This window comes from Taudactylus pleione, unplaced genomic scaffold, assembly GCF_031769625.1.
Source record: "Taudactylus pleione unplaced genomic scaffold, aTauple2 ptg000041l, whole genome shotgun sequence".
Lineage (NCBI taxonomy): Eukaryota > Metazoa > Chordata > Amphibia > Anura > Myobatrachidae > Taudactylus > Taudactylus pleione.
The window spans coordinates 32,818,830-32,846,790 of NW_028284443.1; the positions used below are offsets into that span (position 1 = coordinate 32,818,830).

The window sequence follows — 27,961 nt, forward strand, 5'->3', positions numbered from 1 at the left end:
TCTATATTATTTAGGGCTGTTTATTTATAGTGTTTACAAAGTTGTCCCAATTTGTCTTTAGCACTATGAAATAAGGGAGAGAACACACATATTGAGAGAAAGCAGTTAGCTTCTGTAAAGAACTCAGCAAACAATCGGCTTCTTCAAGCTATCCTACACATGAAGTTAAGTGGGAAGATGGCCTGGAAGAAAGTATAGCACAAAGAGAATGTTCTACGAAATGATCTCTTATTGGCGGATAGGTTGACCAAATGAAATGAAAAGGAGAAAGATCAAATAATCTCCACTGAAGAATTAGGCCAATCACACTGCATGAGATGTAAAGAAAGCATCAAATGTCAACTATATACAGTAAGCTTTCCAAAAAACAAACTTACAGCCTCGATTCAATGGTAAAAACAGTCATCAGTGGTTCAGACTATATTACAGTTCTGTGCATGTTGTATGTGGTATATAGCCCTCTGAACAATTAATCCGCATTGATGCATTATTTTGCTTTTTTCTGCCAAAAAATAAGAGTTATGGTAGCCTTACCATTGATAACTCTTTTTCGAGGTCCATAGGGATACCATGGGGATAATGTGGTTGGAGTGATCGAGGCACCAAACAGTTAAACTTTCAGCTCCCAGGTCCTCCTCAGGTCCTCCTCCACATATACCCCCCCACCCCTGGCCACAGGCATTCAGTTCTGTAAACAAGCCCAAGGCAGAAGAAGGAAAGAGGAAAAGGAACAACAATCGTACACCAGAAACACTTAGAAAAAGAGGGAATCTGTGCCCGAAAAAAAATTACCCAATGAAGCCAGGTGTGTCAGGTTGGGTGCCCTGTGGACCTCAAAGAAAACTTTATCAATGGTAAGTCAACCATAACTTTCTTCAGGGTCCAAAGGGATCCACAGGGCTACCAAGGGGGATGTTCTAAAGCGGTTCCTAAAGCGATGGGGGGCACTCTGGAGCGGAAAAGAGGGGAACTCGTCGTCCAAAGGAAGCATCCTGAGAGGCAAAAGTATGAAAGGAGTAAAGCATAAGAAAAGTGTGGACAGAAGACCACATGGCTGCCTTGCACAATTGTTCAGCAGAGGCACCACAACTAAATGCCCACGATGGCCCCACAGACCGGGTAGAATGTGCTGTCGCCGTGTTTGGGACAGGGAGATCAGCCTGTGTTTAAACCGGAGATAGTCATACGTAACCATCGAGCCAGAGTCAGTCTGTTAGCTGGCCATCCTAGTTTGTGAAAACCATATAGCACAAAAATAGGATCTGATTTCCTAACAGAGATTGTACACTCCACATAGATATGGAGAGAGCACGAACCACATCCAGGGAGGTTTCACCTACAGAAAGGTCTGAAGACTGAAAAGCTGGAACCACAATCTCTTCATTCACATGAAAATGGGACATTACCTTAGGAAGGAAACCGTCCCTTGTACGGAGAACAACTCTATCCTGGTGAAAAATCAAAAATGGGAAGCGACAAGAAAGCTCTGCCGAATCAGAGATTCTGTGTGCAGAAAAGAGATAGCGAGGAGAAAAAGGGTCTTCGCTGTCAACCATTTGAAAACAACAGAGTCCAGAGGTTCAAATGGGGGAGCTTGCAACACCTTGAGAACCAAAGACCAATCCCACGGTGCTACTGGTGGGACAAAAGGGTGGCTGAACTCTGAGAACACCCGGAAAAAAAAAATTCTAACATCCGGCAAAGAAGCAATCTTTCTCTGGAACCAGACTGACAGTGAAGAAAGCTGCACTCTCTGGGTGGACAGGTGGAGACAAAGGTCTAACCCAGCCTGGAGAAAAGGAAGTCCCAGGAAATCCTAAAAACTTTAGGGTTATACTTTGTGGGAACACTAGTTACCAAAAGACTGCCAAACTCTAATGGATGCGGGCAGAGGAAGGTTTTCGTGTCCTAAGCATTGTTTGAATCAAAGAGCTGGAGAAGCCTTTGGCTCTTAAGATGGAAGACTCAAGAGCCACGCAGTCGAAGACGGACGTGTTAAGTCCGGATGTAGGCAGGGACCCTGAGCTACCAGATCTGGCCACAGAGGAAGAGGAAACGGAATGTCTTGATAGATTCCTTATGTCGGTGAACAAATGACATCTGGGCCAAGCAGTAGTCACTAGTATTACTGTTCCACAATCTTGCTTGAATTTCCTCAGGACCCTTGGGAGGAGGGAAATCAGAGGAAAGATACGCCAGTTATTTAGTCTTTATCTTGCTGCCAGTGCGTTCACTGAGGCAGTTGAGGGATCTCTGGTCCTGGACCTGGGGACCTTGTGGTTGTGAAGTGATGCCATGAGGTCTATGTCCGGTGGGCCCCATTTGTTCACTAGGAGTTGAATAATCCCCAGGTGGAGAGCCCACTCTCCAGCGTGTATGTCCTGACGACTTAGGAAATCCGCTTCCCAATTGAGGACTCCCGGGATGAATATTGCAGAGCTAGCCGGAAGATGATGTTCTGCCCAAAACAAATGTTTGTCACTTCCCTCGTGGCTACATGACTCGCATTGTCAGACTGGATCTGGACCGTTCTGCCCTGGAGCAGGTCCTGTGCAATGATGAGTGCTTTGTATTCTGCTCAAAGCTCCACAATGTTTATGGGCAGATGACTTCCCTGATTTGTCCATCTTCCCTGATAGGTGTGGCGACCTGTCACTGCCCCATATCCGCGAAGACTGGTGTCCGTGGTGAGAAGCACCCAATTTGGAATCCAGAATGGGCAACCTTTGTCTAGATGAACCTGGAGGGGAGAGACCTCCAGAGTGGAGAAAGTTCCGCTGGGACATTATTAGATGCTGTCCATTTCAACGGGAGAGAATCAATCTTTGCAGAGGCCTGGAGTGGAACAGAGCATATTCCACCATGTCGAAAGTGGATCCCATTAGCCCCAGGACCTGCATGGCTAATAGAATGGATACCCTTCGATTGTGTAGCATTTTGCAAATTCGCAATGATAGGGCTGCAATCTTGTCCTCTGGCAGAAACACCCTTTGTGCTCAAGAATCCAGAAAGACACCCAGATGTACCATCCCCTGTGTTGGAGAAAGAGAGGAATTTTTCCAATTCCTGATCCAGCCGTGCGTCTGTAGACAGGCCACGGTCAGTTGAAGGTGGTGTTTTAGAACAGCTGGAGACAGTGCCAATATCAGGTGGTCATCCAGATGTGGTAGTATTCTGATTCCCTGACGCCTGGAGGTAGGCTGTCATAACCGCCATTATTTTGGTGAAGACTTGAGGGGCCATTGATAGCCCAAAGGGCAGTGCCTGAAATCGGTAATGTTGCTGCAGGACAGCAAACCATAGAAATTGTTGGTGGGATGGTGTAATAGGCACATGCAGATATGCATCCTGAATGTCCAGGGAAGCCATAAAATCCCCAGGTGCCATTGCCAAAAAAAAAATTGACCGAAGAGTCTCCATACGGAACTTTGGTATTTGGATAAACTTGTTGAGGGTTTTCAGATTTAGAATAGGGCGATGAAACCCATTCGGTTTCTGCACCAAAAAATAGATTGGAATAATAACCCCTTCCTTGTTGACCCACAGGTCCTGGGATTATCACCCCAGCCCTCAGCATGGAGCGAATGACCTCCTGGAGAGCCCATTTTTGGGGAGGACGCCTCCAGAAAGTGAGGGCATATCCCTTAGAGGCCACTTCTTGGACCCAGGCGTCTGTTTGATGCCAGTAGTCTGCAAACAGGAGAAGTCGGCCCCCCACCCTGGGATCCCCAGGAGGATTCCCGCCCCATCAGGCCGAGGGATTGTCGTCCGGCTTAGAAGCTGGGCATCTGGCCATCTGGCCGGCCAGGACCTCTTAGTTTGCAGCTTGGTTGTCCTGCGAAAATTAGATGGCCTGGAGGAAGACACTCCTTCTGTTCATCTCGGAGGACGAAAGGACCGAAAATAAGACTGCCTAGACTTCAACTGCAGATTTTGAAGCTATCTAATTCAGCTCCAAAAAATGGTAAGGATCCCAGAGCCTTCTTTGACCCTGTATCTGCTTAGCAGGAGCTTAACCAAAAAAGGACTCTATGAGCCACAACTGAGGCTGCCGATGCTTTAAAAGCTAGGAGCCCAGCATCTATTGCAGCGTCTCCCAAATAGGAGGCCACTTCCCGTATGTGGAAGATATAGGTCAGCTGTTCTCTGGTAGCATTTGGTAGAATCTCTTCCAATGCCCCCGTCCATTCTTCAACAGCCTTGGCTACCCAAGCCCCTGTCATATATGGTAAATAGTGCTTTAAAAGACATGTTTCAAGTTTCTTATCAGTAGAGAAAATGCTGACAGAATAGACAACATAGCATTCCAGACTAAAATGTGTAGGAGGGATTTCCCACTTGTTAGATTCAGAAGCTGGGAAAGGATACAACAACGCAAATCATATCGCAACATGGAAGAGTTTATCCGGGTTACTCCATACCTCTTCCATAAATAAGTAAGCTGCTAAGATTTAGGAAACTCAGCTTTTACCATCTTCAGGTGTTTAAACACTGGAGCCTTCTTTCTAGGAGCTGGTTCATCATCCTGTATAATTTAGGATTGATTTGCCTGCCCTCACTAAAGAAGGAACATCCAATGGAGAAGAACCCGGCGCATCATCTGATTTCTCCGAAGATGCGTCTGAATCTACATGCTAAGCACACAGATAAAAAGAGAATGTCCGTTTAGGCGCCTTAGTGACTACCGGTCTGTTCGCAACAGCCGACTGAGCCATACTCTGACTTGAGTGGGCATAAATATCCACCCAGGAAGGATGTATAGGAGGGGCAAACATAGTATGCTGTGAGTATCCCATTAAAGGAAGTAGTGCGGGAATAGCCAAACAATCCACTGGCTGCTTCATCACCTGAGACAAGGAGGACACCCAAGATGGCTCCTGTACAGGGGCTGGTAGACTGGACTGGTGAACTGTTTCTTTATAAACAGACCACACACAAACCATCCTTTATAAAGTCCTGAGGACAACCCCGCCAAACAGGATTTACATGAAACCAGCAGAGGGGCCTCCACCTCCTGTTTCCCTCTACTTTTTGACAAAATCAATTATAAAGGTAACAATGCAATGTAATGTGACAGCCTTCACAAACAAGTAAATGAAGTACAAAAATAAACCCCCACACACCTGCAACAGAGGGACGAGGAAAAAAAAAAAAAAACAGTGATTGTTATAACTGACAGTCAGAAAATAAAAGGCATTAACAACACAGCAGCTAGAAAACAGTCACATACTACGCATATGTAATTAAGTTGCCATAGACCCTGTATCAACTACTCAAAAACAGGAGGCTTGGGTAGGATATAGAGCAAAACCTCCTGAGACCAAACCGCTTCATCAGAGCACAGACAGTGCACTGTGAGCGTCTCATACGCACGAGGATGGTAGGAGGACCGACCCAGACGCGCGCAAAAACCTTTGATGATCTGTGTCTGGGTCGGGGGAGGAGCTGCCGGGGGAGATCCTACATCCCCTAAGCTGCATCAACCAGCCGAGTATGCTGGCCTCATGGCAGCAGAAGCGTCTGCTGCCGATCCCAGACGTCAGACAATAAGGCCCCGGTGGTCTAGTGAGGGAGCGGATGCACCGAGCCCTCACTGCAGCGGCTTCCGATGCATCTCCAGCACCGGAAACAAGGACTGCCGCGCGTGATTCCCCGTAAACGAGGTATCGTCTTACCCGACATCTCCGTGCGTCCGGTTGCCAGCATCGCTGGTAGCAAGCTCTGCCGTGACACTCCGAGATAATTTGGTGTTTCGGCCTCGGCAGTGGTAGATGAAATTTAGGTGCATGTGGCTTAATACAGACATTCAGCACTGCTAACTCAAACACATACAAATAAAAAAAACGAAAATAAAAGCTTGGGACTGCCTGAGCAGTCCCGTTATAAAAGGTGTCTGAAACCTGCCACACCAAACGAACAACTGAATGCCTGTGGCCGGGGTATATGAGGAGGCCCCGAGGCATCCTGTGAGCTGAAAGTTAAACAGTTTGGTGCCTGGATCACTCCAACCACATTATCCCCATAGTATCCCTGTGGATCCCTATGGACCCTGAAGAAATGTTTTTATTTTGTATAGTTTTCATTAGTGCAATTAGCTATATAGGCATAAATATATCCAGTCAGATTGTAACAAGAGTATATTTGTGACCAAAAATTTTTTCCCATGTGTCATGACCACTATATATGCAAAGGTCCAGACAAAACATTGACAAAAAAGATGTGCCCAGCATCCATTCATAGCGACTGCGGCGCTTGGGGGCTGCCCGGCATGTCTAACTGCTGGGGCACGCCCTCATGAGTGACTAAAAGGGGATGAGTCATAAAGACACACCCCTTTCATTGGTCACACCCCCTTTTCGGTTGCGCACAGAAGTGGCCTTGCTCTAGGTCCGGCGGAACTAGAGTGAACACTAGCAATTCACTTACCATTTTATTACATTTTTATTGTGGTGTTGCACTACAAACACCCTTACATACAACAATTTGCACTGTTACATTTAGATTTTCACACTAAAAAATGGACTTGTAAAGAAAAGTATATAGATGGCTAAAATTAATGTCCTTTAATATTCACTTGGAATGGCTTATAGTTTGTACTCATTTCATAAGTTTTATTGATTTGGGTGTTATGGCCATGGTGTCTGGGGAGATGTGATGGGAGAGGAGGGTTTTCATTTGTGAAGGATGCAGACATTTCTTTAAAAAGGAGTATACATACAAACCTCAGGTTACATCTGCAGATATGTAGCACCGTCATGGATTTGAAGGCTATGCTGCATAAGTTTAAGTTAAATTCTATCTGTGAAAATGTTTTATATGCTTAAAAATGTACTAATATTTTGGAAGATCACGGTCCTTAAGTTTTTGCTGTGACTGCTGCAGATTATTCCATTACCATGGACAACAATATTATTACCTGGTTTTTGTTGACTGACATTCCATGTGTACCAGTATGTGTAGGACATGTTGGGTGGTCTCATGTCAAATGGGAAGTTTAAAAGCATAAATTGTGATGTGACCCAGAAACTGTGGAGTTGGACCCCAATTTTGTTAAAGTTAGTAGTTCCTGGGACCCACACGTAGCGATTTGAACGATAATATTCATATTGTTATCGTTGAAATCGGTAATTTTTTGGGCCCCTACCAACTCGACAATCAGCGATGCACGGCCACGTATGGACGATAGCAATATCGTCCGTGCATGCAGGCCAACTTGCTCGATATCGAGCAGGTTACTATAGGGACCCACGATAGTTGATCGCGGGTCGCTATAGTTGTCGATATCGATCATCCAGCACACCAGGGAGGGGGCAGGATGATCAGCCAGTGATATCTTATCGCTATGTGTGTACGCACCATAAGCTATGCTGTCAAGTTTTAAGGCATTTCATTTAGTCATATGATCGGCTATAGATTCTATGTACCTGATTCAGCCAATTAACCTAGAATGTATAAAGTTTCAACTAGGACAGTACAATGAAAAAATAAACCCAAGCAAAAAAAGGAGAAAAATCCTTTACCTCCAATTCAGTTTTGTCTTCATTGTTTATGCATCCTGTAATAAAAAAAAAAAAAAAAAAAAACGCATTTAAATCAATGTACAAAGTGGAAAAAAATATAAATACAGTCAGGTGCATAAATATTGGGACATTGACAGAATTTTCATATTTTGGCCTCTATTCACCACGACAATGGCTTTGAAATGAAACAAACAAGATGTGCTTTGACTGCAGACTTTCAGATTTAATTTGAGGGTAATTACATCCAAATGAGGTGAACGGTGTGCCATTGTGGTGGTGAATAGAGGCCAAACTATTAAAATTCTGTCAATGGCCCTCATTCAGAGCCGTACGCTCTGAGCAGAGCGCACGCTCTGAATGAGGGCCGGGCTCCATTTTCATGGAGCGTCCTCCTGGACGCTCGTATAGCTGTGGGTCACCACCCACAGGCTATACGAGCGTGCATTGTGATGGCCGCGATGGTCGAGACCATCGCGACCATCGAATTTGCGAGCCGGAGCCTGCGGTTGAGGTTTTCAACCGCAAGCTCCGGAGTGATTTTGGCTCTATCAGAGCCAAAATCACTCCCACTGACATCACTAGTGATGTCAGTGGGCCGGCTTCTGACGGGAGGCGTTCCCGTGGGAACGCCCCCGTCAGGGAGGCACGCCCCCGGCACGCCCACCAAAGGGGGCGTGCTGTCAATCAACATTGACAGCACGCCCCCTTTGATCGGACACAACGAGCGAAGGACTTTCCTTCGCTCGTCGCGTCTGGCGCATGCACACGACGGAGCTCCCTCCGTCGTGCGCATGCTCAGTCCATAACATCGACCCACTTGCGAGCGGCTAGCCGCTCGCGAGTGGGTCTGAATCAGGCCCAATGTCCCAATATTTATGCACCCGACTGTATGTAAATGAAATTAAAGACTGAAATCATATGTCGTCTAACTTGATTTGCTGGATGCAGACATGTTATGTTTAAGTGAAAAGCTACTCCGCTATAAATACTAAAAAGAGATTTTGTAGGCAACACTTGTACCTTTTGCAACCCTGTACCTTGATTGTTATGGCCAGGGGTAGCCTAAACTTTTTCTGTCCATTGACCCCTTGGTTCCACATAAGCTCATCTCCAGCACCTCTAGCCCACTAATGGTGCATACACACGGGACGATCGTCACTGATAGCGCTGAACGATCTCCTTGCACCATCCCAATGTGCAAAATGATCGATATCGATCATCCAGCAAACCACCAACCACTAACGGGCCAGCGACCCGTGGGTCCCTATGTAACCTGGTCGATATCTACCAGGTAGGCCTGCATGCACGGCCGATATCGTTATCGTCCATAAGTGCCCATGCATCGCTGGTCGTTTGTGAGTTGGAAGGCACCAAAAAATGCACAATATGAACGATAACAACATGATCATTATCATTCATATCGTGCATTTTTATCATACCATGTGTACGCACCATAAGATAACAAATAGTAACAATTAAAAATTTATTCATCTCCTTATATAATTCCACCACAAAAGAGGGTGTTAACTCACACTTGCAACCACTGCACTACATTGTCACATGCAGGATTATACATAAATTACACTACAATAAAATAAAGCCTTAATGTATGAACAGAACAGTAGATGAAAAAAGCAAATACTTAACAAACTTACTATTTTTCTTAGGCATATTTATGCTTTCGCTTGTAGATTCAGTGTTTACAACCATTCTGTTAAAATAAATATTCAGATGTCATTTATGTAGACAATAAAAACACAATGTTACACCTGATACTTTAAAAAAAAAAAAAAAACCTACACCTGTATTTACAAATTCAAATAGAAAGGATGATTCTACCGTTTTAGAGTTGGAAATGCCATTTAAATGTTTCAGGATTATGATAGCTATAATGTAACAATTACAAGTTAAGTGAATTGGGAAGGGACTGTAATAACCCAGACTAGTATATTTTCAAACTGTTTAACCACTTAACTTACAGGTTCTGAGCAGTTTTGTGGGGATTTTTTTATTTTTTTTCAAATTATTATTTAACAAAGTTTAAAAAGCATTTTTGATAACTTAAATATTGCAACCCCCTACTCCTACCCGATGAAAAATGGCAATTTACTTTATTTTAATAAAACTGACCACCTTTTCTAAACTCAAGCGAAAAACAGCGGGATGGCACAATTCCCAAGTGCTGTAAACTTGCCAGCTAAAGCACTGCTGGTTGTGGTCGCATCACGTGTGAAGTCTCCAGGTATTTGTTTAAAAGTAGATGGACACCATATAGCAAAACAAACTTCCGTCTGCAAGCAGCTTCAATGATATTCATCTTGGCTGTATGTAAACTGCAGTGCTTAGGAACAGTTTGTGTATTGTGACTGAGAAAGATTAAACGTCAAAACGTCTTTTACATAGGAACACAGCAAAGTAGTTACTGTTTTCTGCTGTCCATAATGGTCTACTAATGTCTGGATGACATTTTACATTGATATGGCTGTACATTGCATTAGCTACACTGAATGGATTTTCAAATCACATTTTTTTCACCAACCTGAAATGTTTCTTGCACTTTGTGCAGCATGGTAGACATTTATTGCAACTGCAATAAAAGTTATCTCTTGGTCTCCTTTCCATTATATGGATCTTTAGAATAGGAAGACAAAATAAAATCTCAAAGTTAACATATAAAGCAAGATAACAATTTTTTTTTTTTCTACAGAAAATTTTTCGGATCATTTAGGTTATTTTTGATGACCAAAATAAAATTTACTTGTAATTAAGCTGAGAGAGCCAAGATTTACTTTAGATAAGTGAATAGCTTAAGTTACAAACATGCAAGTCAGCATGGATTGCTTGTTATTATTAGAAATTTTTTAAAAAACGCATTCTAAAATACGGTAGGAGGCTAGTAAGTAGAAAATACTTACGTTATCTAGTCGGAAGAGGTACAAAGAAACAGTAATCTTAAGGGACACTAGGCCAATGCATTGTTCCATCTATGCACGATTATTGCATACATTGAAAATTGTATATATTACTCTTTAACTTACGCGTCACTAAGGAAACACAAAAAAACTTACCTTTGTGCATCCTCCAATGTTGTCTATTTTATAGATAGCTTGAAATGGTTTGCGGTCAACTGGACAAGAATTAGATGTCTGAAAAACAGGATAAATCTATCAATTTGGTTGAAAAGTGCTTGTAAGTGAATTGATACATATTTTTTGGTTTCTCGGGTAACTGCAGTAAGAAATAAAACTTAATAATTGCCAAGATACACTTGTAAAGAAAGCAATACATTTCATTCACTTGAGAGAAAAACTACTAGTTATAAATGAACGGTTGCATAAAATTGTATATTTATAAAATTGACAACTTGTAAACCAGCACCAAATGGTAACAGAAAAAGGAAGATGCTGCAAAACATGTAGCTGAAAGTTTTAACTAAATTTTAGGCCACGTTGGAAAAATATGCCAGATTTTGCTTAACACTTTCAGCATGTGTGTTAATTACATGAAGACAAAATACATCAGTTATGTCCTACAATACACCAATTGGATATTACACACAATTTCCACTAGCCATGCGAGATTAGCTTAAGCACAGAAATCTATAAATCTTACTAAAGTCCCTCTTTGTAGCTAAGCCTACTTTTGATTGCACCAAGTAAACCATAGAGCAAATATAACTTTTTGGGGGCAATTCAATTGTTTTGGGCACATCCCTGCTGGGCATCTATACAATGTTTGCAAAGTCTGTTTGGGCGCCGTAACGATGGTTTGGGTGCCCTAAACACTTTGGACCTAATTAACACGCAAATCGCTTTGAGGTGCGTTAAACTAATGGGCATCCGAATGGAGCAACAATTGAATTGCTCAGTCATACACCCAGCAGGGGAGAGGAAAAACAATTGAATCGCCCCAATGTTTGTTTAACTACACAAATATATAGTTTTAGCTAGACAAGAAATTCCTTTTCTTCACTACACGCAACTTAACGCTTACTAAAGCTTCATTTATCAGCTAAAGCACCATTTTCGCTGATCACCTCAAAATGGCTGCAGAAAGTGCATGTGACCAATATCGGTCAACTATTTACACCGCACTTCTGAACCAGTTTACATATAAACTAGACCGAACACTGCATGAAAATATTTTTTATTTCTAATAGTAATTAGAAGATTCATTGAAATTAAGCAACTTCATAATTTATGATAAATATTTAGGCTATGATAAGATTAACTACATACAAAAGTGAAATACCAAATTTCAGTCAGTCTGGGCACACCCTCAGCTAGAGACATTCTGGGGAAATGCAATATACCCTTTCTGGACTGAGACACAGGAACGGTCTGCACAATATATCATTAGGTGATCTAGTACCCACTTGATTGGACTTCTGTCAGAGAAGGGAGGAAGGTGTCGCAACCTCTATCTATGCCAAATCCTGTTTGGCAGGCATCATTTGCAGAACTAAACATGGATGCGGACTTTCAGTACCTGTACATTTACCCCATTAACAAAAATTGAGCCTTTTAAAATGGGAGGAGTCCTAAAATGCCCCCTTTTTACTAATCGGTCCAGCAGATTATTAGCCCTTTAAAAAGAGTTCTGACAAGAGTGTTAACAAGTACATGTTAAAGAGATTACATTATAGGTAAAAATATGAGTGGGTACATGGAACACTACAAGAAAAGTTAGTTAACGGCATGCATCTATACAGTTCTAGAGGGAATCGTTTTATTTGGGATGTCCACTCCAATCTTATCAAGCACCTTTATTAGATTAGCTGGATTAAATGCCTCTATTTGCTATATAGTTCACTTTAGAGCAGGGGTGGGCAATAAGCAGCTCTCCAGATGTTGAACTACAAATCCCAGCTTGTGTATGTCTCCTGCTATTGATTTTAACTTAACCTTTTATGAATAATTTAAGAATAAAGGATTCACTATATTTTTTGGATGTCGTGCTGTGACTGAAGTTCTGTATACAGTACATAAAACAAAGATACCTTTATGTGTGGATCACTGCCACTTTCTATGTGAGTTGGGGTACGCTCCTGATTTTTATTGTGCGATTATCGCCGGGTGCAGTATGAAAAGAAACCATGATGTATATCTCCCACACTATCTCTAAGTGAGTCACTAGGTACGCCCACTTTCTAGAAATAGTGCTGGTGAGGTTCTCTCCTTTATGTCTCGCCCTTCATCATATGGACAGGATTAAATATCACCACCAGATCTCTTTTTCTTTAAATCACCAGGGGGATAAGTGTTTTTTCTAGAAGATATTATTTCTCAAAAATTCTACTGCTGGGAGCCTTTGATAAGAAGAAAAGAATATCTTGGAAAATTTGTGGACATTTGGTTCTGCCTGCATTTTTGTGGTTTGATTTCTTACTTTATTCATTTGCTTGTATCGCCTTAGACATTGTATTTCCTAAACTCTGCTTACAAAGGAATAAAGTTGGTGATCCCCACATTCCATAGGGATATTTTTTTCTTATAGTTAAAGGGGATGGTCACCTATTTTCATGCAGAATTATTTTAAGAGTAGGGTTCTGTTCAATAGAACCACTTTTGGGTTGAAATACACCAGTGTACAAAGCAGAAATGTAAGATTAATCTAACCTAGTGGGCAGCGTTTACTTTATAACTAATGCTGGACATACATTGCCAGATAAAATGCTTGTCAGATCGACAGACATTTTACCTGGCAGGCTATCACCCTGCAGATATTGCGGGCATACACTAGATGTTGTCTCGCAGTGTATTGGCCCAGGTATCTACGCTCCGCCCCTTGGGGAGGAAACATTTCCCCATACCTTCCCTGGCAAGGAACAGGGGAAATGTCAGTCTGTTGGCGGCGGCTGGGCATACACTGCCTTTTGTGGCCGACATTTACTTTACAAAATATCGCATCGGACGAGCATGCTGGACAATCCGGCATGCCAGACCGATTGATATTTAACCCTCGGTCACCCACACACACTACAAGTCTAGGGACGATCTGCGGATATCGGGCAAATCGCCCTGATAATTGTATAGTGTATGCGCAGCATAAGACATCACTGTCATTGCAATCATGAGAGCTGGGTCAGGAGTAGAATGTCATGTTAGTGGGTAGGACATGCCACCTGCAACTGCATAGATGATCTATTTACCTGGTAGGCAGGAGAAGCAGGTTCATGATAGGAGAGATGTATCAAGCCTTGGAGAGATTACGTACCAACCAGCTTCTAACTAATTTTTCAAGCACATCATGTAAATATACAGAAGCTGACTGTTTGGGAGTCTCTCACCCTCCCTCTCCACGGCTTGATGCATCTCCCCCAATGTCTGTTGCAGTCTCTTCCTGCATAGCAGCCAGATCAGGTGTTCTGAGGAACAGCGCACAAGTTCTAATGAATGACAGTAATAGTGGACATTCCCATTTATAAACATACAGGAGGAACATCTCTTTATGCATACTATAGATGTCACAAATCACAGCTTTGTAATATTTTACACTTCACACTTACTTCAGACCACTTCAGAATGCAGGAAACACAAAAAGCATGACAACAAGCTTCTGGAAAGCCAACTTCCAAAGTGAGACTGTTAAGACATATAGGACACCTCTCCGATGCATTTAATCCTACAGCTCTGGCACAACTGTTTTCATTTTCGTCACCTGGAAAATATAATGAAAAACATATTGGATACTTACATTTCTCTCCTGTATTCCTAGGGGGTGGCAAAATAATAACACAATATACAGTAAACTATTACATGTAAAATAATACATGTTACCTATTGGCTTTCGTGGCATAACTATATATGCACATCTTTGACAACTTGTATTGTCTGCATTCAGAAACAGCAGGATTTACATAAGTGTTCCTTATGTGTGGTCATAGCACATCAATGTAAAAAAAGGATAGCTCGGATAAAATTGTCTGTTTTGTAGATTCTGCTTCTCAGTTTGTTAAATAGCAGTGATTGGTGTGTGAACGATAATCAGTTTATCCTAAGAAACAACAGCTGTTCATTTCTACTTTTGTCTGTATACCATGATACATCGAACAGTCAATGATTGCTTTCTCCTTCTATCATCTTAGTAATGCTGAGTCAAGGGCAGGAAACCATTACTTTCTAACTCAAAGTACAATCTATACTCCTGTTAATAGTCCACTTACTATTAAATTCTTTAAATTTGCCTATTTTTCACATAAATTATTATAAGCTTATGCCGAGAAATAAAATTCAGAGTTTTTCTTAGATCTCATGCAATATAATCCATATTGGAAGGAGACAATTTTCATACGTTGTTAGTCAGAAGGTAACAAAAATTAATTGAACATAGATAGACATAGATATCTATCTCACTAATCAGTAAAGAAGGAGCAGTAAAATCCTACAACCTGAACCTTCCCTGGTATTTCAGAGTTGAAAACAATCTGTCACATCTGAATTATGCTTGGTGATATACAAAAAGTCCGATCTGTATTACCTCAAAAGTGTTGACAAATCATTTAGCCATATACAACCTTTGTGCAGGGTGGTCCCATTCAGTTTGGAAATGGGGCATCCGTAGGTTCCTACCATTCACACTCAAGCACTAATGTGTGTCTGGCCAGCTAAAGTCAAGCTGTATTGCAGATTAAGGTGTACTATTTGTTCCCTCTTTCAGTACAACACCATCTCAAATCACATTTAGAGTTATGATGGGTACACACCTGACAGATAGACAGACCAAGTGATCTGCAGAAGATGGTCATTCATACACATTGAACGGCCATCATCTATGTCTGGCTGCGGGTCCCGGCGATCAGGTGGTCTGTCGAGGCGTGTCCGGGCGGGCTGGGGCGTGTCCCACCCCCTCCCCGCGGCTGCCGCTGTGTGCGGACGGTCACTTGCCGATGGACAGATATCTGCAGACATATCTGTCCATCGGCTGTGCAGCACAGCCAATGCTATATGTCGGTGAACGCTGATGTTCACCAACATATCGCGGGTACACACTAGCCGACGGGCAGCAGATATATTGGCCAATGTATCTGTCAGTGTGTACCCAGCTTTACTTAGTTATAAAAAGTCCTATAGTGATTACTCAAACATAAAGAGACAAATAGAAGAACTAATTTTTCTATGAAATAACTTGAAAGCGACAAAAGTAATTGGCATCCATCGTTTATTCCATATTTAATAGAAATCAGAGTCTGCATTTGATTTTTTGGATCCAAGAGTATCTATACATAGTATAAAATAAAGTACCCTCATCACGACCAGGGTTTCCTGGCATATGAGACGAGTATTACCTGTGCGGGCTCTGTGTCATTCTGGCCGGGGTAGGCCTGGTGGTGTTTCCATTCCATTCTTGTATGGGCGTCGCCATCTTGCCTCTGGTCATGTGACTTAGCTGCTCCAATCCTGGCGTGTCACATGCTCTCTCTGACCTATCACAATTCTGTACTGGGTACTTAAGGGAGTCCAGAGCTTCCCATAGTTGCCAGTGCAACGTGTTTCACAGTGTATGCTGTGAGTGAGTTCCTGTGCTCCTGCTGGATCCCAGCTTCCTAGCAGCCTGCATTGCTCTGCCTGCTCCCAATCTCCTGCTGGAACCACCCTGCACCTTCTATTAACCCTCTCCCTGCCTGAAGACCTGAGTGTGCAGTTAACCCTGTTCCTACTCTGCCTCCAGTTACCTAGCTCTCGGCAACTATGCAGTTTCTACTCTAAGCCATCTCAGTGGTACTCATCTATGTTGTAAACGGATATCCTGTCTGCAGCCTGTCAGTAACCATTTGGATTACAAATACGTTTTTATTACTTTTGTCACTACCTGGACATTACCCACTCTTGCTTCGCTTCAGTTTCAAGTCATCACCTCCCCATCTATATTCTGGACATTGTATTATTAGTGTACATGTCTTCAAGTTCACCCATTAAAAAAAACACTTTTCAGTTTAAATCTGTTCTGGTGTCTGCTCCTGTTACCACCCCGGGTCCACAACAACACACAGATCCTAACACCCCTTACATAAAATAAGTGTCTGTTTGTGCTATTCTTGAGAACCACTAAATGGATTTTGATGCAGTTTTCACTATTCTTTAGAGCATTTGTCGAGGAAAGTTTAGGTGTATGAAGCATTAATATATGACAAAAGGGAGCAGACGCGATTTTAATGAAATGAAAAAAACAAACAAAAAAACCCCCACAAGATCTGAACTCTTTCATGGCTTACACTGCCTAAACCGTTCAAGTCCATCATTGTGATATATCTTTAATTTATACCATGTAGAGATTGATACGTATTATACGTTTTTTCCAGAAAAATTGATGTAACAGGGAGTTTACGGATACAAAATTTAAATTTTTCCCTTTTATACAGGTCCAATTTCATGTAAAAAACTTCATTAATTTCAAACTAGTCCAATTCCCAATAAGAGTCTGCTTTAGCATGACAATAAATAAAGCACAGGGACAGACACTTAACCTGGCTGGAGTTGACCCGAGTGGAGACTGTCCATGATCAAAACAATGTTACGCGGCCCTTTTGCGTATCACGTCAAAACTAAATCTTTTTGTGTTGAGGTCAGGAAGAAAACTTACTAATTTCATCTTCAAGACAATCTTATAAGACCTCAGCTATAAAAAACAAAACAAAAAACACTATCGCCGTAAACTCAAAATTGCAAAGCCGGGGTGGGTCGCTAGTTTAAAAAATAAGAAAAAAAATGGCATAGACAAAGACGGTGGGACCCTTAATCAAGTATTTGGCTGCACAACCTTTAGAGGCAATCACGCTATTTCTCTAGCTCTCAATAAGACTTCTGCACCTGTCACCAGGTAGTATGGCCCACACTTCCTGAGCAAACTGCTCCAGCTGTCTCTTGGTTTGATAGGTGCCTTCTCCAGACTGCATGCTTCAGCTCTTTCCGTAGTTGTTCAATAGGATTCCGATCAGGGCTCATAGAAGGTCACTTCAGAATAGTCCAATGTTTTATTCCAATCTATTCTGGGGTGCTTTTAGCTGTGTGTTTTGGGTCATTATCCTGTGAGAATACACATGACCTGCGACAGACAGCTTTCTGAAACTGAGCAGTTTGGTTCGCTCCCGAATGCACAGGTTCAATGCACCCTATGCAAGATGCAGCACAGCAGCTCCAAAACATAACAGCCTCATCTACGTCTCACAGTAGGATTGGTGTTCTTTTCTTTGAAACCTTCATTTTTAATCTGTGAAAATAGAGCTGATGTGAAAGAGCTTTTTGGCAGTTTTGACTACTCTGTCCAAGCAACTTTCTCTCAGAAGTATTGTGGCTTGTCAATGTGCATTTGAGCAAATTCCAGTCTGGCTTTTCTATGTAGTTTTTTTCAAAAGTGGAGTCTCCCTAGGTTTTTTTTTAGATCTTCCGGTCACTCAAAAAGCATCTGTAGGTGCGATCAGACACTGACGTACCTTGACCTTGGAGTTCAGCTTGTATCTATTTAGATGTTTTCCCTGGCTTTTTTTTTTATAACATTCTCACTATACCCGTTTAATCTGGGGTCAATTTTCCTCTTGCGGCTGAGTCCAGGGAGGTTGGCCACAGTCCCATGGACTTTAAACTTAAAATTTGCAACTGCAGTCACAGGATCATGATGCTTGGAGATGGTCTTAAAGTCTTTATGTTTAACATGCTTGTGTATAAATTTCTCTCTGTTCTCCTGAAACAACTCTTTCCTTTGCTTTCTCTGGTCCATGTTCAGTGTGATGTATACATGATGATACCAAACAGCAGGATGACTGCTTTTCCCCCATTTTAATAGGCTGAATGACTAATCAGAACATGGACGACGTGCAAAGCCATTTCAAGAAAACAAGAGATATGGTAAGAACTTACCTTTGTTATCTCTGTTTCTACGAAGTCCATAGGGTCCACAGGGTGACCTTGGGGGTAAAGCTGGATCCTGGATCCTCGGGCACCACGGAGTTAAAGCTTTTAGCTGCTCCCAGGATCCACTTGGGTCCATCCTCCCCTATACCCCGCCCCCGAGCCACAGGCACCTCAGTTGGTAAGCAGCCAAGGCCGGAGGAGGAGACGAAACAGAGAGAAGGAAGACGAACACACAAGAACCATACTCACAGAAATGGGAGACAGAAAACCGGTGACCAGTCACAGAACCCATATGAAGCCAGGTGGACTTCGTAGAAACAGAGATAACAAAGGTAAGTTCTTACCATATCTCTTGTTTTCTACTTCAGGGTCCACAGGGTGACCTTGGGGATGTCCCAAAGCAGTCCAACTAAGGGCGGGGACGCTCCTGTGCTGATAGGAGAACCCGGCGCCCAAAGGATGCATCCTGAGAGGCAAAGGTGTCAAACGCATAGAACCTCAAAAAGGTCTGAATGGAAGACCAGGTGGCCGCCTTACACAGCTGAACAGCAGAGGCGCCACGGCTAGCAGCCCAAGAAGGGCCCACAGAGAGTGGAATGAGCCTTAACAGAGGCTGGAACAGGCAAACCCTCCTGCATATAAGCCTCAATAATAACAGAACAAAGCCAACGGGCTAGAGTCTGTTTGTTGGCAGGCCTCCCCTCTGAGAGCAGATCCTGTGTGGCAATCCGTTCCATTCCAAAAGAATCAGCCTCTGCAGGGGCCTGGAATGGAACTGGGCAAACTCCACCATGTCGAATGCCGACACCATGGACCCCAAAACTCTCATCGCTGAGTGCACCGACAGTCTGCCACTGCTCAGACAACTGTGATTCCGCAGCTGTAAGGAGGAGACCTTCTCTGGAGTCAGAAAAATCTGTTGCTGACGAGAGTCCAGCAGGGCCCCCAAATGAACCTTCCGCTGTGATGGGATGAGGGAGGACTTCTTCCAGTTGATCAACCACCTGTGCGCCTGTAGACAAGCGACCGTCAGGTGGAGATGCTGGATCAGTACCTCCGGGGAGCTTGCCAGCAAGAGGAGGTCGTCTACATATGGTAGCAACCGTATCCCCTGGCTCCGAAGGTGAGCCGCCATGACCGCCATCACCTTGGTAAATACCCTTGGTGCCGTGGTGAGGCCAAAGGGTAGAGCCCTGAATTGGTAGTGGTTGTGGAGAATAGCAAACCGCAGAAACCGTTGGTGCGATGTTGCTATAGGCACATGGAGGTAGGCGCCCTGGATATCCAGGGAGACCATATAATCCCCCGGTTCCATCGCTAGAATGATGGAACGCAAAGTTTCCATCCTGAATTTGGGAATCCTGAGAAACCTGTTCAGGGACTTCATATTGAGGATGGGGCAATGAGAGCCATTGGGTTTCTGCACCAGAAACAGCATAGAGTAATACCCCATCCCACGTTGAGATTGTGGTACGGGTATAATGACCCCCGCAGTCAGCAAGGCCTCTATGGCTTCCTGAACCTGCAAGGCCTTGGTTTTTTCCTGAGAAGGACTCGTGCAAAAAAACTGGCGAGGTGGTCTGTGCCGAAAAGACAGGGCGTACCCCTGGGAGACCACTTCTCGCACCCAGGCATCCGTGGTGGTATTGTGCCAGCACTGGGCGAATTGAAGAAGTCGGCCTCCCACTCTGGGGTCCCCCAGATGGAGGCCCGTCCCATCATGCAGAAGGCTTATCTTCTTGCTTGGAAGAAGGGCGCCTAGCACTCCAGGCTTGCTTCTTTGGCTTTGAGGCGGTCTTGGTTGCGGACTGCCTCGGGAAGGACTGACCCTTTGCCTTGCCCTGAACCCAAAAAGAGCGAAAGGCTGAGCTCCGGACCTTAGCAGGTGTCGTAGCTGAAGGGAGGAAGGCTGACTTGGATTTTGCCAGGGTATCTACTATTTTGTCCAGGTCCGGACCAAATAGTAACTCTCCATTAAAAGGTAAGGCCTCCAAGCCTTTCTTTGAATCAGCGTCTGCTCTCCAAGACCTCAACCACAAGGATCTGCGAGCAGACACTGCTGCCGCCGAAACCCTAGAGGTCAGCAGGCTAGCATCCAAAGATGCTTCTCCAAAGTAGGAAGCGGCATCTCTCATCTGTCCTAACAACGCCCTCTGGACATCCGGAGCTTCATCCGTAAACGTATCCTCCAAGGCGTTGGCCCAACCCTCAATGGCCTTGGCCACCCAGGAGATGGCCATGGACGGCCGGGCGCCAGGCTGTAGCTGTCGACAACGACAGCCGGCCGCACGGTCATGAGTTATGACCGTTCGTACATGGCCCTCCGCTCGGCACTGCTATCTTGTAGATAGCAGCGCCCCTGTCATTTACCGCCCAGACCCCCGATCATACATCAGGGAGAAGCGGTATCAGCGCACATAACATGCGCCGATTCCGCTTCTGGGCTTCGTACATCTACCCCGATGTCATCATTTTTCAGGAGGAATGAAGAATTGTTTCAATGAGCTCTAAGGGTACCAACAATTTCTCCACACCTGCATAAAATAGAGAATATACAGCTTGTGGGTACAACATCACCTTGTCATAACAGATGCAAGACGGAAAAGAACAAGTGCGGTTATAACAGCATTTTACAATAACAAGTTTTACCCCACCACTGGCTCACAAGAGTTCAGTCATTTCATGGTCATCCTCAACCTTGGTAGAATGTGTGGGCACAGGGTGGTAACATTCAGAGATGCTATTAAAAGTTACATTCTGATTTTTCAATTTACCGCAATGCTTACTCCACCGGGATGCAATTAAGTCGGAGTATGCCGGTGCTCGCAACTTAACCTGGGTGTTTAGTCACGACAAACAGGCATTTTCCGACTAAAGTTCCGGCCACCAGGCTGTTAGCGCCGCACTAAGCTGGATAACAGCCTCGTGGCAAGCAGTTTAGTTTGATTTCTCCTCGCACTATTTATTTCCTGCTGAATTAGTTACCCCCATTGTATGAAACTTTTAGGAATTGCAACCATTTGTATACACAGTCCCCTATTTTCAGGGGCTCGAATATAACTGGACAAATTAACATACTCTTCGTACTGCTTGCATCTGGTTCGGGGGAGGAGCGCCTACCTGCCCTAAGCTGCGTTAACCGTACGCTGGCCTCGTGGCAGAAGCATCTGCTGCCGATCCCCGCCGTCAGACGACAAGGCCCCGTTGGTGTAGGGAGGACGTGGACAATCCCGGGCTCTGACAGCATAGGCTTATGCTACGTCTGACACTAGAAGCAAGGACTGCCGCGAGTAATCGCCTTACCTGACATCTCCATGCGGCTGGTTGCAGTCCAGGTCGCAGCATTGCGGCTAGCAAGCTTAGCCGCGACCTGCCGAAATCACCAATCCAGTTACTGGTGTTGCGGCCCGGCGGAGGTAGATGGAGTCGCAGTATATGCGTCTTAATTCAGATGCTTAGTACTACCAACCCAAAAGCAAAATTAAAACCTAAAATAAAAGCTTAGGACTACCATAGCAGGAGGAAGGCCCGAGGCATCCTGGGAGCTGAAGCTTTAGCCGTTTGGTGCCTGGTCTCCAACCATAATAATCCCGATGGTATCCCTGTGGTTCCCTATGGACCCTGAAGAAGAAATTCAGTGTTTTTTTTAATACTTTGTTGAGAATCCTTTGCAGGCAATGTCTTTCAGAAGTCTGGAACCCATGGACATCACCAAATGCTGGGTATCCTTTGTTATGCTTTCCCATGCCTGATGTGGAATGCTTTGGAATATGAGCCAGTCCAAGTCTTCTCTGTATTTTTTCTTTCCTTCATTAAGGTAAGGTTGATCTTCATTTCATCTATCCAAAGAATACTGTTCCAGAACTGGGCTGGCTTTATTAGTTGTTTTTTAGCAAAGCCAAACCTAGCGTTTTTATTCTTGAGGCTTATGTATGATTTGCACCTAGTAGTGAACCTTTATTTGCCCTTGTGAAGTCTTGACTTTATGGTAGAATTGAATAATGATATGGCTACCTCCTGAAGAGTGTTCTTCAGTTGGTTGAATGTTGTGAAGGGGTTTTTCTTTACCATGGAAAGGGTCCTGCGATTATTCACCACTTGTCTTCCATGAATGTCCAGGCCTTTTTGTGTTGCTGAGCTCACCAGTGCGTTCTTTTTTCTCAGAATGTTCATTTGGCCACTCCAAAGATTCCCGCCATCTCTCTAAAATGTTTGTGTTTTTGCAATCTATGGAGGGCCAGTTTCACTTGCATTGAATGTTTTTGATTGCGTGGGGATGTAGTCGGCATCCCAGCATTCAAAATCCTTGCGGTCAGAATGGCAGCAGCAGGATCCAGATGGGGCAGAATGCCGAAACCTGTACCACTGGGTATGAGGTTTATGGGGGGGTGTTAGGCTACGGGAGGGGTAAGTTAGGGTTAGCCTGAAAATACTTCCCTAAATTCACTGCCATTTTCACTCTGGATCCCACTGCCGGCACTCTGACCGCCAGGACTCTGAATGTCGGGATGTCGTACCCAAAGCATTGCATGTTGTGGATTTACAACAGCATCCAAATTTCACACTTAGAATCAACTCCAGATACTTTGCCTACTTAATGAAGAGATAACGAAAGAATATCCCACATCTGTCCATGAAACAGCTTTATATAACAAGTCTTGAATATGTTTTGTTAAACAGCTAAAACAAAAATTGTGCCAGTGTCCAAATACCTGTATATATGATTTAACTATGCGAAAGTGAGGAACTTTAATTGTACTCCAAGGTGGATGGTGAGCTAGTGATGTAGTTGGCAGAGGGGCGAGGCCAACACAGAGTAGCTGGAGGGGAAAAGGCGATGGGCAGCAGCATTTATATTGAAGACTGGAGTAGCGAGAGGTAGGCCAAAAGGCGGATGTTGTAGCAGTCCAGGCAGGAAATGACAAGTACATCCATGGTGAAAAAGGGTCTGATTGGGAAGGTGGAAGCAGCATGATTGAGACAGACTGGATGGGAAGAGTGAAGGAAAAGGAAGAGTCAAGGATTGTACCCAGGCAGCCGACTTGGGGTACAGAAGTGAGGATGGAGTTGACAACAGTAAGAAGAGGGTTTAAGAGCCAGTCCTTAAGACATGTTGAGTTTGAGAAAGTGGTATGACATCTAAGGAGGTAATAGCAGAAAGACAAGACACTAGAAAGGATAGAGGGAGATAGGTCAGGGGAGCAAAGGTAAATTTGGGTGTCGTCAACATAGAAGTGGTATTAGAGGCCAAAGGAAGTGAGGAGATCTCCATGCAACGAGATCTAAAGAGAGAAAAGGCATGAGCAAACAGACCCGTGGGGAACACCAACTGGTAGGAGGAGGAACGGAGGGGTGAAGTCAGAGGAAGAGAGAAAAGGAGCGTTTAGAGGTAGATCAACTTCACAAGGACATAGTCACGGAGAGCGAACAAGTGCAGTGTTTGAAGGAGGCAAGGATGGTCCACATCAAAGGCAGACATGTCAAGTGTGATAAGAAGAGAGAAACGTCTCTTAGCAGTGAGGCATTATGTCCCAGCAGCGGTGGGAAAGGTGGTCAGGCAGTTGGAAACAGGTGGAGGCCGAAGATAACCCAGGGGATAGCATACATTTTTTAATGTAAAAAGGGTGGCAAAGTCAAGAGCGAGAGGCAGGAGGGGGGAATGGGGGAAGAGGCAGCAAAGGAGGCTACTGAAGGCAGTGAATAAGCATCAGGATTGGAAGACTGGGAGGAAATTAGATATTGCTTGGAGAGAGGGAGATTAAGCAGAGCTAGCTCAAGTGTTTACATTCTAAAATTTCTGACTTGTAAAGTGTATATCAAGCCCTAACTTTCAGTTAAATTAGTCCAGGCCTGAGAAAATTTAGTAGAAACACCTTTGCTATCGGCACCAATATACCACAAGCCTTAATGTTTTGATCAAAATATAAATAAAATCCCCATGCTTTTTATTTACTAGATATACACAACTGAAGTATATTATTATTATTAGTGCCGAAAGCAAAAGTGTTTGTTTTATATACATATATGGCATTAATATTGCCACGTAGCTGGTACCATGTACACTATGCATAAAACAGAGCATGGAAAAAAAATGTAAAAAGGAGGTAGGAGGTAGAAAACAAGAAGATTTTAAAGGATCTTACTAGCTGAAACACATACGGGTGTCTCCTTAATGCAGGGGTGGGGAACCTTTTTTCTGCGAGGACCATTTTGATATACATATATAACATTATTTGCGAGCCTGGTGCAGGTCACGCCCCCTCCGTGTGAGGTCACACAGGGGTGGGGCCACAATCGCCGGTGATTACAGCAATGACCTGAGCATCCTGAGGATGCTCCGGGGAGCTGTAAGGGCAGCGGTGTGACTGTCTGAAGCGTCCTAAGGACGCTCCAGGTGGCACTGCTGCATAGATTCTGGCTGCAGGGTTCCATTCTAGGCACCCTGCTAGCCAGATGAGGCTAGCAGAAAAAGCTCAGAGGGCCAGACCAAATGATTCCGGGGGCCTTATACGGCCACCGGGCCTGAAGATCCCCATCCCTGCCTTAATGGAAGGGAGACCTTAAAGGAAATATAAAATTGAATATCATTTAAAAATTACTTCTTTAACACTTACCATCTTTCTCTTCATGTTGCTGATCTTCAGCACCAGACGAACATAAACATTTGTTCCTCATCTTTCCCTTAAACTAAAAATAAAATTAATTATATTCAAAATATATAGGTTATATGGCCTAAACAAAAAAAAAAAAAAAAAAAAAAAAATTTATATATATATATATATATATATATATATATATATATATATATATATATATATATATATATATATATATATATATACATACATATATATATACATACACACACACGTGGAGACTGGGGCAACAACTAATGCTAGGCATACACTCTACAATTAGCTATCAGATATCTGAGTTTGCTCCCAAACACTAGAAAACGGACAAGATTTTCCTTCCACCAGACAGATTGGACAGATATCTGACAGATAATTGCATAGTGTATGCCCAGCTTAATTTATACCCTTATTTCCAGCCCCACAAATAATGGACACATTTTTTAGTTTGTTATTGTGTGCAGATAACAATGCAGATAATAGCAGATGGAAAAAATATATATAACTCAAAGGCGCTAATATATCACAGATATTAAAAGTTTAGCAGCTGTTTATAATAAACTTGTGTGTGGTATTTATAAACAATAAAAAAAACAATTAATTTCTAAAATTTGCAGCACTTACAGGCAAAATAAATCAAATGGCTCCAATGTTATAATAGAAATATTTATTGCAGATAAACATCAAATAAAAATCAGCTTTGTTGCAAGATCATCATTTAAAAGTATTACTAATGCTGGGCATACACTACAATTTTCTGTCAGATATCTATCTGTCCAATCTGACTGGTTGAAATGAAAATCTGGTAATGTATGGGAGCAAATGACAATCGTCCATTAGCTCACAAACACTGGAAAACAGACAAAAATGGTTGTTCAGACAAATTGGTTAAAAACACACAAATTTAACCAATTTGAACAATTGTTTTTTTGTCCATTTTCTAGTGTTTAAAACCATATGATCGACTGTAATTTGCTCCCATACATTGCCAGGTTTTCATTCCAACCAGCCAGATTGGACAGATAATTGTATAGTGTATGCCCAGCAATAGTAACAATTAATAGTGCACTGCTAATAAGGGAACCACACTGGGTATATAACAGTATGCATTCAGCTAAATAAGTTGGTAAAATAGCTGAACTGAATTCAGTGCTCCACATAAAACAGTATTCCTCTGAAGTGATCAGACGTATGTGTCAAAGGTAGACAATAGTAATTGAGTGACCGGGAGCTATAGTTCGTAAAAATCTGGGGGACTAGAGGAGAGTTCACCTAACTTGGAGTCCTTCCATCTCACAATAACTCCCTGTGGTCCCACAATTTACTAATATATATATATATATATATAGTAGAAAACCGGCACTCAAATTATGGCAGAGCGGCATGCACAGGTGCACTCCCAGAGAAAGACTCCAGATAACGTAGGTATGAAAACGGGATGCACTCCGGGACTCAGCAACGAATTATAGACAACCAAATGGTCAAGGGTCAACGTTTCAGAGCCCTTAGCTCTTGATATAAGAGCTAAGGGCTCTGAAACGTTGACCCTTGACCATTTGACTGGTTGTCTATTATTTGTTGCTGAGTCCCGGAGTGCATCCCGTTTTCATACCTACGTTATATATATATATATATATATATATATATATATATATATATATATATATTAGTCAAACTGTAGCTCCTGTTAACAGTAAGTAGCAGTGCTGGCACTTATCTGTACAATGAACAGCCAGTGATGTTACAAGGGTAGGCAGGGCGCTTTTTGCCCTCCAGAAGGAGGGCAGGGCGCAGCGCCCCGCTAAAACAGCCTAGCGGGAACGCTAGTTGTAAATGACAGAAAATTGTCTAAGGGGTTTATTTACACAGCATAAGGTTGTAATACCTGATGTAATGATATGTCCATTCGGATATAAAACGGACTTTAACAATAATATTGGGAACATATGTGTTATGATCTATAGGCTGATGATCCAATGTACATATGTTTAAATGTATCAGCTAACCAAATGATTTGTATGTTCAGCTATAGCACACTCCTAGCAGACCAGAATGCTTACATTTATGAAAACCTAATTAAGTTTCAAAGAATGTGGCTGATAAAGCATGAATAAAGAATGGTACCAAAACATCCTCCAAGAGCAACTTCTCCCAACCATTCAAGAACAGTTTGGTGATGAACAATGCCTTTTCCAGCATGATGGAGCACCTTGTCATAAGGCAAAAGTGATAACTAAGTGGCTCGGGGAACAAAACATCTAAATTTTGAGCCCATGGCCAGGAAACTCCCCAGACCTTAAACCCATTGAGAACTTGTGGTCAATCCTTAAGAAGCAGATGGACAAACAAAAACCTACAAATTCTGACAAACTACAAGCATGGATTAGGAAAGAATGGGCGGACATCAGTCAGTATGTTGCCCAGAAGTTGATTGACAGCATGCCAGAGCGAATTGCAGAGGTCTTGAAAAAGTAAGGTCAACACTGCAAATATTGGCTCTTTGCATAAACTTAATGTAATTGTCAGTAAAAGCCTTTGACACTTATGAAAGGCTTGTAATGTTACTTCAGTATACCATAATAACATCTGACAAAAAGGTCTAAAAACACAAGCAGCAATCTTTGTAAAAACCAATGTTTTGGGCATAGCTGTGGGTAGTCTGAAATCTAAAGGACGGTACACACTAGAAGAGGTCTAGTGTGTACCGATGTCGTTAGTGACGGGACCCAGTGGGGTGCCAGCATTGGCAAGTGCATACACACTTGCCGATGCTGGGAGCTATGGAGCGACATGGCCCCCATTGACAGCAGCATGGCCCCCGCTGACGCCTGTCGGACCTGCAGATCGGTACGCACTAGACATCTTCAGCGACATAGCCTGTACACATTGGCCAATGTGGTCGACATATCGTCTAGTGCACAAGTTCTCAAACTCGGTCCTCAAACAGTGCATGTTTTGC

General features: G+C 43.2%; 1 protein-coding gene across 2 annotated transcripts in view; it reads right to left on the minus strand.

The window, feature by feature from the left end:
• The window catches only part of SCAF11 (SR-related CTD associated factor 11), a 92,545-nt gene that overhangs the window by 50,801 nt on the left and 13,783 nt on the right, over positions 1-27,961 (minus strand). For both annotated transcript variants that reach the window (XM_088458082.1, XM_088458073.1), the window contains exons 2-7: positions 24,985-25,057; positions 14,029-14,180; positions 10,589-10,666; positions 10,060-10,151; positions 9,176-9,231; positions 7,521-7,555 (exon numbers count right to left, since the gene is read on the minus strand). In XM_088458082.1, the coding sequence (XP_088314208.1) occupies positions 7,521-7,555; positions 9,176-9,231; positions 10,060-10,151; positions 10,589-10,666; positions 14,029-14,180; positions 24,985-25,045 (474 nt within the window). In that variant the 5' untranslated portion in view covers positions 25,046-25,057. The remainder of the gene's footprint in view (positions 1-7,520; positions 7,556-9,175; positions 9,232-10,059; positions 10,152-10,588; positions 10,667-14,028; positions 14,181-24,984; positions 25,058-27,961) is intronic.